Here is a 13,790-nt window from a genome sequence, read left to right on the forward strand (position 1 = left end):
CTTGAGCAGGTCTGAACGGTGTCAGTTTACTCGTGTGCTAAAGAAGACTCTTTCTCTCTCTGCTTCACCCACCCTCCAGGGAACTGCAGCGGATCGTTTCTTCCACAGTCTCTCCAGTTTTATCCAAGGATTGGACACCAAGAATAACGTCAAGGTTAGCACACACACACTCACACACACACACACACACACACACACACACACACACACACACACACACACACACACACACAGGTTATACAACTGCACGTGGCTCTGCAGGTTACCATCAAGCTTTCCTCACCAAATTCTTTAACAATGCCGCTGCTGCACCCATCTGCTTCAGCAGAATGCCTCACCTCACAGTTTATTCATAATGTGTAATTTGATTGCATAATAATCACTTCACTTGCTCTTTTCGTTTTTCTTTCTTATTCATGTACAGTGTATTTCACTAAATTTGTATCAGCTTATTCCTGCAGGACTCAAACCTTAATTTTGCACGTTACAGTCACATTTTAGAGGGAATGCTTGTATCCAGCAGCTAACAGAATAAGCTTAAATTCCTTATTTTCACCACAAAAACAAAAATCAATCAAAATGAATAAAATGTCAAACCATGGAAAGAAATAAGAAAGAAATGAAAGAGAATAAAATAAAAAGCGGGCTAGAGTGGGAGACAGAGCAAAGGAGAAAACATGTATTTACTTAAGACATACTGTAATCTTTCCTGTCTTGCATTTTCAGCTGATCACCAAACTACTAATTTAGTCCCAGCCTGCTTTGAGGTTACAGAAACTAAAATGTCTGCCTGTCTCCTTTCAGATTTGGTTCAACAACAAGGGCTGGCACAGCATCGGCTCCTTCCTCAATGTGATGAACAACGGCATCCTGCGGGCAAGTCTAAAAGGCGGCAAAGACCCCACAAAATTTGGCATTACCGCCTACAATCACCCGCTCAACCTCACCAAGGAGCAGCTGTCACAGGTCGCACTGTGAGTATCACTCTCAATAAAAAATTACATTTCGTTGACCTTCTAAAAGTCGTCAATTCTCATTGCTACCTTCGATTTGTGCTCCGTCTTTCAGGATGACGACATCAGTGGATGTGCTGGTTTCCATCTGCGTGATCTTTGCGATGTCCTTCGTCCCCGCCAGCTTCGTTGTCTTCCTCATCCAGGAGCGAGTGAACAAGGCCAAACACATGCAATTCATCAGCGGAGTGCAGCCTTTCCTCTATTGGCTGGCCAACTTTGTCTGGGATATGGTAAGACATTCCAGACAAGCTGGAGCCTCGGCTCCTCTCCAAACTGTATTAAACGTAGTAAGAGTCAGGATATGTTGTTCTAAACAAATGTTCTGTGACGCACCTTGGGAACATTGAGGATGCTTTACAATGGAGCCATTGATATCTGGCAAAAAATCTGTTTATACTGTTTACCAGCAAAAAGCTATAATAAGAAACAGGTGTAAAGCAGAGCCTCCAGTGAGAGAATAACTAGAGCTACAATGAGAGACCCATTGTTAATCGACTATTAAATTAAATATTTTGATTATTATTTTCGGTAATTTATTAAGAAGAATGTTTTGATTTCAGCCTCTCAGATTCATATATTTTTTGTTTTCTTTAGTTTACTACAGTAAACTGGATATATTTGGGTTGTGGACAAAACAAGATACTTGTTGATGTATTTGGAACGTTTTTTTTCCATGTTCTGACATTAAATGGCTGAAGCAACTAATCGATTAATCAGTGGTGAAAATAATCGTTGTTGCAGCCATAGTACAAAAAGTGATATCTTTCAAAAGAGCTGGGAAAATATGATCATGTACATGAAACATGATGCCAAGTAACTGAACTATTAAGCTATGAAATAACTGAGAAATATGTTTGTGTGTCAATTGAAAACTCAATTAAAAATTAAAAGATGGTCCATATCAGGACAGAATGAGGTTATATAATCTTATTACCTTAAAACTTGCTGAAGCCTCTTTTTCACCCTCCTTCTCTTCCTCTCTTGCAGTGTAACTACATCGTCCCCGCCACATTGGTCATCATCATCTTCGTGTGTTTCCAACAAGACGCCTACGTCTCGTCCACCAATCTGCCCGTGCTGGCTCTGCTGCTGCTGCTCTACGGGTGCGTTTTGACACGCACTCATTTCGTTTGGCTCTTCCTTTCTCATGTTTTTTTCTATTTCTCTAACCCTCATTAAAATTATCTCCATGTCTCTTCCCAGATGGTCCATCACCCCTCTGATGTACCCGGCCTCATTCTTCTTCAAGATCCCCAGCACAGCATACGTGGTTTTGACCAGCGTTAACATACTGATTGGAATCAACGGCAGCGTGTCCACATTTGTGCTCGAGCTGTTTGGAAGCAATGTAAATAATGGCTCCAAATAATTTTCATTCAGATTGTTAGAGTGGCAGTAGATTAGACTGATTGTTGATTGAAAAATGTTAGAAAGAAAGGTCTTTGCATCAAGATGGTTTACTCTCCATGACTAAATATTAACTGTGAATACTGACTTCATTCCTATTCAAGGAGATCGGTGGCATCAACGACATCCTGAAGAACGTGTTCCTCATCTTCCCTCACTTTTGTCTGGGCAGAGGACTGATCGACATGGTGAAGAATCAGGCAATGGCCGACGCTTTGGAGAGATTTGGTAACTACAGCAGACCTCTTTAACCAACTACTGTAACCTCATTTTGACAAGAGAAGTAAAGAGATTTTCTGAATGTGTTGAAAATGTCTGATCTCTGGTTGCGGTTGTGTCTCTGTAGGTGAAAACAGGTTCCGCTCCCCTCTGGCCTGGGACATGGTGGGAAAGAACCTGTTTGCGATGGCCATAGAGGGCGTCATCTTCTTCTGCATCACCGTCCTCATTCAGTACCGCTTCTGCATCAAGGCCAGGTGGGTAATACCTGTGATACATGTGTGATCCGTCAGGCTGAAATGAAAAAAATCTGATAATACAGTGTCCAGTACACAAACACTTAAGAAATCAGGATTTTAATTCTCACTGGGTGAAGGATTCAACTAAAATGATTCCCTAAAATTTGTCCTGAATGTGACCTTGTCTCTGTGTCCTTCCAGGTCATCCACCAGTCATCTGAAGCCTATTGGAGAAGAAGACGAGGACGTGGCCAGAGAGCGACAGAGGATCCTGAGTGGAAATGGACAGTCAGACATCCTGGAGCTCAGACAGCTCACAAAGATTTACAAGCGGAAACAGAAGCCAGCAGTGGACCGGCTCTGTGTCGGCATCCCACCTGGAGAGGTACAATACACACAACAGACACCAGGCTTTCTTTAGTACAGAAACTGTTTGTTTATTCTTAAAATTATGTTTATACTGTAGCAAATAATCTCTATATTCCTGATGGTGACATTGTCTCCCTTCTCCTGCAGTGCTTTGGTTTGCTCGGGGTGAACGGGGCAGGGAAAACCAGCACCTTTAAAATGCTGACAGGAGACTCTGTTGTCACCGGTGGAGAGGCTTATCTGGCTGGCAAGAGGTAATATACCTTAAGATATACAGTACATCCAATTATTTGCTTTAAAATTAAAACATCTTTCCAGTATATTCAGCCTGCCTGATTGGCAAGAAGTAGCTGCGAAAATATATTCAGTGGTTTATTTAAGGTACATCAAATGAATATTGAGAGAATGACTCAAATAAGTTGATTTGCACTGTAATTAAATTAACTCATTTGTGTCAAAATATTCAATACAAGGTTAAATTTTGTTTTAAGTGTTCTGCTTTCTATAAAACTTAATTATACTCTCTTACTGTCTCCAGTGTGACTACAGAGATAGATGAGGTACATCAGAACATGGGCTACTGTCCTCAGTTTGATGCCATCAACGACCTGCTGACCGGCAGAGAACACCTCGAGTTTTATGCCATCCTGAGGGGAGTGCCGGAGAAGGAAGTCTGTGAGGTGAGCAACAAACACACACACAAACACACTTTCATGGACTCACTGTATATACAGGGTTCTTACAGGTGCTGGAAATCTTTGAAAACTTGATTGTAACATAATTTTTCAAGGTTTGAAATAGAATTGGATTTTGGATAAAGTGCTTGAAACTGATTGAAATTATAACTGAATTATTTTCACAATATTCTCAGACTGAATAGTTCATCTTTTAGATAAAGAAATAAAATTAGTCAGAGAGAGTCTAACTGCTTTGTCCTTTTTCTGAACAATGACGATGAGCCTTGCTTGCCAGTGTGCACACGTGGCTACGCTTAATGTGATCTGTCAGTCTTTGTGGGAGGCTCACACACAACAGCTGTTTCAACGAGTGTTGGCTTGGAAGTGGAAAAAAAGAAAAGGATTTTACTGAAATTGAAGTTAATTGTTTATTGATTGTTTTATATCAGCTCAGACATGTAATATAGTCTACTTACACACAGGTGATACATTTTGAAACATGAAAATTTGTTGCGTTCCCTTTTATTTTGTTGGTTGTTTAGCACAATAACATTTGACTTAATGTGATGAAGAAGTGAAATAGGGCCTAATTATTTTGAGTATACATCTATATGAATATAAATATGTTATTTACCACAGCTGTAAGCTGCTGTAATAGCTTGAAATTACACCTTGAAAATGCTTGGTAAGTGTTTTAATATGCCTTTGGAAAAAGTGTAGGAACCCTGTATATACTATGGCATCTGTTTTTGGGCATTACATATAAATTAGACTTCTATTTTTGTGGTCTGCTGAGACATTATAATAGATTTTATCATCTGCCAGTCCGTGTGGTTCAAAAAGAAAATGGATGGCACTCATGAAAACTTTATCCTGACCACTAGGTGGCAGAGTGGGGCATCCGCAAGCTGGGCTTGGTCAAATATGTGGACAAGGCAGCAGGCAGCTACAGTGGAGGAAACATGAGGAAGCTGTCTACTGCCATCGCTCTCATAGGAGGACCACCTGTCGTCTTTCTGGTCAGTGGAACATCTTCAAACATACACCAATACTTCTGAATTATGTTGAGTAAAGCAGGACAGCAGCTTGACCCAAACGATCCTGTAGATTGACGGTCTGTTGTTTCCTGTTCACAGGATGAACCAACCACAGGCATGGACCCGAAGGCGCGCCGCGCTCTGTGGAACGCGATCCTGAGCATCATCAAAGAGGGACGCTCTGTAGTCCTGACCTCTCACAGGTGAGACTGGATGTCTGAATTACATCTGCTCAAGTAACTGAACTATATAATTATATATCTACATGCCAGGCACTATCATTAATTTGTGTTCCTGTGTTTTTTGCAGCATGGAGGAGTGTGAAGCACTTTGCACAAGAATGGCCATTATGGTCAACGGCAGGTTCCGCTGTTTGGGCAGTGTGCAGCATCTCAAAAACAGGTACGCCAGAGTAGCATTTCACTACAGCTTGTATCAGAGGTGGCAAAAGTACACACACCTTACTCAAGTATAAGCACAGTTACTTGTGTAAGAAAGAGAGACTGAAGTGCTGATTCAGCTTCTGTACTTAAGTGGAAAAGTACAGGCTCTAAAATGTACTCAAAGTAAAAAAGTTGCCCTCTTACCAGTTCTTTTCTGTGCAAAGCTTTCTGAACTTCACCTTTTCTCTGCGGTTGAGTTTCCCTCTCTGTCTGTTTCGTCTTATGACATCTGTCAAATGTGATATGCACTGCTGCAGGGCTGTAACTAAGAATTGTTTTTGTTATCCATCAATCCCAACGATTTCAACAATAAATCAATCTTAATCTTTTACTCTATAAAATGTTACAAAATTGTAGAAAATGATCATCACAATTATCCAGAGCTCAAAGTGACATTTTCAGTTTGTTTTTTATCCAACCAACAGTCTAAATCCCAAAGACTCATCTTTTACCATCACAAATTATAAAGAAAAGCAGCAAAATTAGAAATGACTGAAATGGTTAATCAATTATCAAAACAGCTGCCAATCAACTAAGCAATGAAATGACTAATCATTGCAGCTCTACTTCGATGGATTCACCAAGGAATCATCTTTTCTGTGTGTCATTGCCAAAGTTTTGATAATGTATGGAGTAGAAAGTGCAGATATTAGTGTTAAAATGTAGGGAGTAAAAGTAAAACAGAAAAATAAATACTGAAGTAAATTACAGATACCTGAAAACTCAGATTATCACATAAACAAGTGAATGAAATATGGTTTGTCGCATTCTTATCAGGTTTGGTGATGGTTACACCATCATCCTGCGGGTGGCAGGCCCAGACCCTGACCTGCGGCCAGTGATGGAGTTCATCGAGCGAGAGCTGCCCGGCAGCACACTGAAGGAGAAACACCGCAACATGCTGCAGTACCAGCTGCCCTCCTCCCTCACCTCCCTGGCCCGCATCTTCTCCCTGCTCTCCAAGAACAAGGAGGCGCTCAGCATAGAGGACTACTCCGTCTCCCAAACGACCCTAGACCAAGTAAGCAACCGCACCCAAGCCTCTGACTGTGACTAGACTGTGACTTTAGTTTAGGCCGAGTCTAATTCCTCCCTCCTCTTCCTTTCCTGCCTGCAGGTGTTTGTAAATTTCGCCAAGGACCAAAGTGATGAGGACCATTTGAAAGATGTCCATCTGAACAAGCGGGACGCTGTGGTAGTGGACATTTCCCAGCTAAACTCTTTCCTCATGGACAACAAGACCAGGGAGAGCTGTGTCTGATTCCACAACATACCATCAGTGGGAGTTGCTAAGCTTCACCCACCCTCCCTCCCCCCACACACAAATATGGACCACTAAACCAGCGGGGGAGATGGACTATGTTCATTTTTTATTTCTATTTTTTAGTCTTTTTTAATTGTTATCATTTCTCAGTGGACCTGCACTTCAGCGCACAGCCTCTTAAAAAGGCAGAGACTGCAGGTATAGTGACAGACACTGAAACAATGAAAACTCAATGCAAATCAATGCAAGAAATATATATAAATATATTTAAGATGAGAAGATATTCCTGTGAGGGCTGGAGACCGGTGCTTCTCCTTCACTGGACGGACAGAAAGACGGAAGGCTCAGAACACTTGAAGCGACAGCAGGATTATAATGCTGTGTCAGACTGGAAAGTTACTCAACAGCAGCAGCATCGGGGATGACAGAAGGAAGTCTCTCTAGTCTTTAAATCCCCGTTCTTAAAAGTAGTTAGCAGTAGTCAGTTGGATGCGTGTATGTGTTACTCTGTACCATGACATCAGGACGGCATGAAACAAAAACAGAAAAAAAAGTTCAGATCATTCACTGCCAACTGCTAGAAGATGGACTGACTACTTTTTTTTATCAGGGTCAAACATCTCGATCGCTCTTTGTTACCAAGCTCAGTTTTATAACACAAACGATGGTAAAGAAGCATTTACAATCCAGTTGATTTCATGCAATCATGCAACATTTTAAGTTTTACTAATTAGATTTTTTAAGATAATTTAATTCTAATCGAGAGACATAACCTCTATGGAGTTTTTTCTTTCTTTGTTTGGATAACAATTAAGATTGATAACCCAGTTGTCTTTTTTATTTGTTGTTCTCGGTGTCCTTGACATTGTCCAGCACAGTGCCTATACTGTATCATGGTGGAGAGAAAAATCCGAGCACTCCATTTAAAAACAACAACGTTAGTAGGCTGCTAAGGAATGTATAAGACAAATACCAACATGCATCAAAGCACAAAAAAATTAGATTTTTGTGAGGTTGATGAATGAAATTTGACTGTTCTTTTTTTAAAAAAAAAAGTCAAAAACACAAAAAAAATCTTGTGGTTTCTTGACGTCTGTACATGACGCAGCCTGCTATACTGGTTTTTACTCGTCCTGCCCTCTTTAGACGAACAGACACGGGATTACCATCACAAACCGGCAGTTGTGACTTGAACAGAAAGCTGAGGATTGCTGAAGAATCTGGACTGAGGTTTTTCTTTTGGAAATATATACTGCATGCTCTCCACTGGGCCGCACACCCGGACTATCACCATTTCTGTGCGTGTGCCAGAGCATGCCGTCGGATCAGCGTGTAAAGGACTGGAGACGACTGAATTGTGCTTCATTGTTGTCGAATTAGTGGCACATATGTATATGTGGAGTTTTTTTTAAAAAAAAAAAGAAAAGAGGAAATCTGTATCAAAATGTGATTTTGGTGGTGAGATGAATCAGATGGAAACGTTCCCGCAGGTAAAACTGTAGCTCCCATACATGGAGAAGACAGTTTCAATGTTACTCTGCTTGTATGGGGTCTAAAGATGGCGACTTTTCCAGTAAGATGTGCTTTTATACATGCCTGTGTTAGGGCACGATGGAAGACCTGAGCCATCACCGATGTGGATATTATGTACAGTAGCAGCAGTATCTTGTGATGTCCAGTTACAAAAAAAAATGTTAACCAGTGACCAGTGGAGTGAACAAACATTATCTGTGCCAAATGGAGCTGAATATGTATCTTTGATCAACCAGCATAATCTGGAGGAGGCGTCTGTTTTGTAAAGTTTAAGTATTTTGATTTCAGTTTTTTATCCATCAGCTCACTCACAGAAATCCTCCTGTCATCATCAGCAGCTCGGAACAAAAAGCACATTTTATGTAAAATTTGTTTTCAGTCTCCATCAGTCTGCGAGTTTTTCAATCTTCTGGTGATGTTGCCAAATTATAATCTTTCAGTTTGTCCACATTTCAAGGTGCAGTTAACCCCAAAATCAAAAATACTTTTTCTTTTTTCTACTAGTCTGCAGTGCTATTTATCAGTCGATACCATTTTGGAGCAAGTTAATTTGAGCTAATTAGCTCATTTTAGCTCATTTTTGAGATATTGCTTGTAGAGATTTAATACCTTCTATCTATAATGGAACTAGATGGCACTGTGGTGCTCCAAGTGCCAAATAACAGGAACTGCTTTCTTTCTGCAGTAGAATACCCGAAAGAAAGTAGTTCCTACATGAAACTATTCACAACAAGGTCTGTGGATAATGTTGAGTAACTGGGTCATGACTTTTAGACAGACACTGTTTCTGAATTCAAATTTAAAACATTTTAGTTTTCTTTTGTTTGTTTGTTTGGTTTTGTTTTGTTTTTTTGTTTTTTGTTTTGGTGCTTTGACCATTATATTGGAGAGAAGGTAGATATCTCTATGGCCAACATCTCCAGAATTCTGCAACCATAAATATCTAGATGGATAAATAGCATCCCTACAGGCCAGGGGAAAAATATGTTATTTTGATTTTAGGGTGAACTGTCCCTTTAATAAGCTGCAATACTGAATCTAACTCAAATTTTAGATGCGAGGTTGAGATACTTCACACAGACTTATGTTTCCAGAGTTAGTGCAAAAGGCCAGACTACACATAAACAGGGACCACGACAATTAGAGAGGTGCTTAATGCTTTATAGTCCAAAAAAAAAATCATATCCAGGGTTTAAAATTGACGACACGTTGTCGTTACAGGTGCTCTGTGTCATACTAAATCGTCGAAGGGGTTTCCGTTATCCCGGGCATCTGATCATCGCTGTGGGGCTCCAGACTTTCCCCTCAGCTAAATGTGAGCACTTTATAGACTTCATAGCCCGTCGTGTCAAAGAAGACGTAGAATTGAAACGATTTGGGTATGGCAAATTAAGACATTAACGAAAATGTCTGCACTGGAACACAGATGTAATTCAGACAAAATGAAGCTACACAATTGCATTAAGACATTTGTTTGACACTTGAAATAGAGAGCAAAGGCTTACATGTGATTGAGAGAAGTGAGTGAAAGGTAGAGAGATAAAAAGAGAAACGCAGGACAGTAAGATGGTGATTTTTCTCTTCTCGTGCTCAATATTATTATTTGTTTACATTTTTAAGTATTAAACAGCTGTTTGGTCTGTTACTTCATTGTGTATAGTTACTCTTTGCATTAATAAATAAAGAATTCATACATTTTGAAAATAAATGACTCCTGATTTAATTATTTTTGCATGTTATTTGTGTTTGTATTTGTGTCTAAAGCTAATGTGGGCAGGTCAAATGGAAATTTGGAGCTAATGACTGAACAAAAGACGTGTTTACTGCACGTTTGAGTGTGTGTGTGTGTGTGTTACAGTAATGTGTGCTATAAATTTCTAGAGCGAGCATGTGTTTGTGTGTCTGTTTACACCTGCTGTGTTCCCACGCCCACACTATTCTATTCCTCACACACTCAGTGAGTCTCTGTCAGTCTGAGTTATTCATCCACCGGCATCATGACTGGACGAGCTGTTTTTCTGGGACTGCTGCTCATCTGTGTGACTGCAGGTAACAAAGATTAAAAACACTTCATTTGAGGTATTTTTGCATTCTAGTTTGAGGGATTTTTCAGAGCAGCTCCTGTTTAGAAGCTGCAGAACGAAACATATGGTGCCTCATTTGAATGAGTACTTTTTACAGGCACTCTACAAATACACTGTACTCGTTTACATAGGAAGTACAGTATATTATGTAACAAGGTATAGAGATATCACCCAGTCATACTTTACCTGTATTTATTGTGTGTTAACAACAGTGGCAGACTCAGGCTGTCTGAGGGGCAGGGGCAAAAGAACATAGGGCACCAGTACACAGCAGGGCACCAGCAAACATTTTCAATTCCTGGTTCATATTAAAATTGTTTGATCGTACAACAACTACAATTCTATAATAAAAACACAACGAACTAGAGGCCAAATTTTCTAGCATGTGAAGCAGTCTATATGGCATTGCATTGTGATTTGTCCACTGGAAAAGCATCTTAAAAGGCACTTTATCATGTTTTATCCATTAGCCCACTGGAGGGGCACTTTAGAGGGCACTTAATCAAGTTTTATCCACTAGAGGGGCACTTTAGTAGGCACTTTTTTCATGTTTTGTTCACTGGAAGGGCACGATAGGTCACATTTTATCTACCACAGGGGCATCCAGGACCCCCCCACACCCTTGTGTCCACCAGTGTTTAACAGTAACAACCAATGACTTTCAATAACAGGAACTATAATAGTGAATTTTCTCATGGTCCAAAACCACCTGAACTGAGCTGGGTATTTTCCTTTCACTCCCTCAACACTTGGAATGATTTGTAAGTCTTACTTAACATGTTCAAAAATATGTTAAAATCAGTTTTGATAGAACAATGTTATTGCTTTTAACAAGAACCATTATTTGCTATGATTCTTCTCACCCAAATTCACCTTTATGTTTTGCATATGTTTGTTATGTTTTGTTATGCTTTTGTGTTTCCCACCTGCACTTTTATATGAAACTTTTTATTTTTTTCATCTGCTTTCTTTACAGATGCTGAGGACTCTGGATTTCTGAGAAAGGTGCTGCATCTTAGCATTCTGTATAGAGGGTGTTTTGTGTGTATGAATGTTTATGAAATATAATGACAGATATATATTTAAAGAGTGTATGGGAGGGTTTTAAAGCAGATCTCCAGATGTGTTTCATTGTTGTCTTTTCCCTGTAGCCTTCCTGCCCTGACATGGAGGACATCGTGGCGTGTCCTCTGAACCTTGCTCCGGTGTGTGGCAGCGATGGAAACACCTACGCCAACGAGTGCACCCTGTGTGTCCAGAGACAGTGAGTACACACAGCTGCTCCACTCTCACACATTAGTCACCCAAAGTTACCTTTGCAGAGGATAAAGAGCCAGCACTGCCCCCTGGTGGAGGTTGCATTTAAAGCCTGCAGACACAATCGGCTGACGACAGCAGCAGTCATTCAGGTGGCTGGAAGCTTTCCAGTTTAGTCCATTATTCATGAGCTGCTGGTCATTAGTCATTACTAGAAAATCATGGTGACATCTCTGGTGACCAAATCATGAAAAGGACTAAATTTCAAGAGATTCTCCTGCATTAGTGCTTTCATTTCAGAGTTCTTACAGATTTTCCAATAAATAGCACAGTTCACGAACAGCTCTCCAATCTCTCCAAATCACTTAGAAACCTAAAGATGGAAATGATACATTATCTTCTTTGACTTTTTTTGTAAAAAGTAGGGGAGAGCAGGGACAAAGGTATGGGGGACAGTTTCAACACAGACCTTTTTTTCTTTCATCACAGAAGTGAGGAACTTTCCGTGAAGTCCACATGAAGTACACCCCGCCACTGAGTCAATACAATTATTGTTTTTAAAAGTCATTTTTCTTTTTTTTTTTACTGATAAAATACAAAGCTGAAGTGTTTGGTTTTTTTAAGGTCATGTTTATTTGTTTAAGATTGTAAATGTATATCATCTCTTTGAAGCATTGGACAAATGTCATATAAATGTGACATTTAACATGATAAGAACTGATGAATACTTACTTGTTTTGTGGTCAAATTATTCAACTGTTACATTTGTCCTGCACAAGCATTTCCTAACAGAGAGGGACAAAACTTACAATGCAAAACATAGTGGTTGTTATTTTTAAAGGACAATTATTTATTTATTTATTTGAAAAGGGACAATGCACATAAATCAACATTTAAATGAATGTGAAATGCCCCCAAGTTAAAGTTAAGTTGTACTTTTTGCAATGGCCCTCTCCTGATCTTTGTCTCTGTTTCTATTTCTCTCACATTTAATAATTTATGTCCAATTATCTCTCCACTGTCACACCACTTAGCTTCCATGATTTACGAGTTTATGATAATTTCTCATTTTCACTCTGATCACTGAGACACAAAGATGAGCAAACCAGAATGACTCATAGCCCTGTTGTGTTATGATCCTCCCTGCAGAACAACCAGGATGGACATTTTGATCGCCAAAGAGGAGAGCTGCTGATCTGCACAGGGGGTGATGTCACCACTAAGATGACCAATCAAGATCTGATTATCAATCTGGCATGGATCTAAATGGATGTCTGCTATCCTGAATGTTTTATGTCATTGCAAAGAACAATAAATATCAATCAGCAGTTAACAACCGCCTGATCATGGCCAGCTTGAGGAATTTAGGTGCCCTAAGCAAGATTAGGTCCTCATCACAACATCACCACCCACTCAGTCTACAGTAAAAACATGAACAACAAACATGAGTCACCACAACGGTTACAAGACAAAAATATATAATTTTAGTATACATTAAAATTACTTCTCAAACAAATGAATCATGTATCAAGAAATTAATTATTTGTTACATTTTACCAGCTATCTTTATTTATTAGTAATGTGGATCTGTGCTTGATGGTGTTTTACAGCAGCCATGAGAGTTTTACAACAGCCAGTCACAGCACAGGTGATTTTTACAACAGCCAATAACAAGACAGGTTGATTTTACAACAGCCAATCACAGCAAAGTTGGTTTTAGTACAGCCAATCACAGCACATGGTTTCTTTTACAACAGCCAATCACAGCACAGTTTTTTTTTACAACAGCCAACCACAACACAGGTAGTTTTTTTTTTTTTACAACAGCCAATTACAATACAGGTGTTTTTTGGGGTTTTTTGGTTTTTTTTACAACAACCAATCACAAAAAAGGGGAGTTTTACAACAGCCAATCACAACACAGGGTGATTTAACAAAAGCCAATCACAGCGTCCTGTTTTTCTCCCAAATTGTGACAAATTTTCACACTTGTTTTTTCCTTTTCATTATCACAATGTGTTTCTGACACTGTACAGTGTATATACGCCCTATATGATTCTAAAAGTCTACTGTTTCCAGTCGGACAACAAACAATACAAGTTACACTAAACCAGACTTGCCTCACAGGGACAGTTTTAAAGGAAAGGGGCATACATTTTGTAAAATCTGACTTATCAATTTTCCTTTATGGGCAGGGGCAAAAAAATTAATGACAGAGAATGTTCCATGTCATCATGATTAATTA

At 39.6% G+C, this 13,790-nt stretch overlaps 2 protein-coding genes across 2 annotated transcripts in view; both read left to right on the forward strand.

The window, feature by feature from the left end:
- Window positions 1–8,587, forward strand: part of LOC146330538 (phospholipid-transporting ATPase ABCA1-like) — a 44,504-nt gene extending 35,917 nt beyond the window's left edge. Inside the window, exons 35-49 of the mRNA XM_084716100.1 lie at window positions 80–154; window positions 805–974; window positions 1,069–1,246; window positions 2,004–2,119; window positions 2,220–2,364; window positions 2,528–2,651; window positions 2,770–2,899; window positions 3,083–3,266; window positions 3,398–3,504; window positions 3,789–3,930; window positions 4,812–4,946; window positions 5,064–5,167; window positions 5,274–5,366; window positions 6,185–6,428; window positions 6,525–8,587. Coding sequence (XP_084572226.1) covers window positions 80–154; window positions 805–974; window positions 1,069–1,246; window positions 2,004–2,119; window positions 2,220–2,364; window positions 2,528–2,651; window positions 2,770–2,899; window positions 3,083–3,266; window positions 3,398–3,504; window positions 3,789–3,930; window positions 4,812–4,946; window positions 5,064–5,167; window positions 5,274–5,366; window positions 6,185–6,428; window positions 6,525–6,668 — 2,091 coding nt within the window. The 3' untranslated portion in view covers window positions 6,669–8,587. The remainder of the gene's footprint in view (window positions 1–79; window positions 155–804; window positions 975–1,068; window positions 1,247–2,003; window positions 2,120–2,219; window positions 2,365–2,527; window positions 2,652–2,769; window positions 2,900–3,082; window positions 3,267–3,397; window positions 3,505–3,788; window positions 3,931–4,811; window positions 4,947–5,063; window positions 5,168–5,273; window positions 5,367–6,184; window positions 6,429–6,524) is intronic.
- A 1,596-nt stretch (window positions 8,588–10,183) lies between these two features.
- On the forward strand, window positions 10,184–13,070 carry spink4 (serine peptidase inhibitor, Kazal type 4). Its single transcript, XM_084714164.1, has 4 exons — window positions 10,184–10,253; window positions 11,265–11,293; window positions 11,440–11,552; window positions 12,695–13,070. The coding sequence occupies exons 1-4, from the start codon at window positions 10,202–10,204 to the stop codon at window positions 12,738–12,740; spliced, it is 240 nt and encodes a 79-aa protein (XP_084570290.1). The 5' UTR covers window positions 10,184–10,201; the 3' UTR covers window positions 12,741–13,070.
- The last annotated feature ends 720 nt before the right edge of the window (window positions 13,071–13,790 follow it).

The sequence above is a fragment of the Lutjanus erythropterus genome, chromosome 3, assembly GCF_056507025.1.
Source record: "Lutjanus erythropterus isolate fLutEry1 chromosome 3, fLutEry1.hap2, whole genome shotgun sequence".
Classification (NCBI taxonomy): Eukaryota; Metazoa; Chordata; class Actinopteri; order Lutjaniformes; family Lutjanidae; genus Lutjanus; species Lutjanus erythropterus.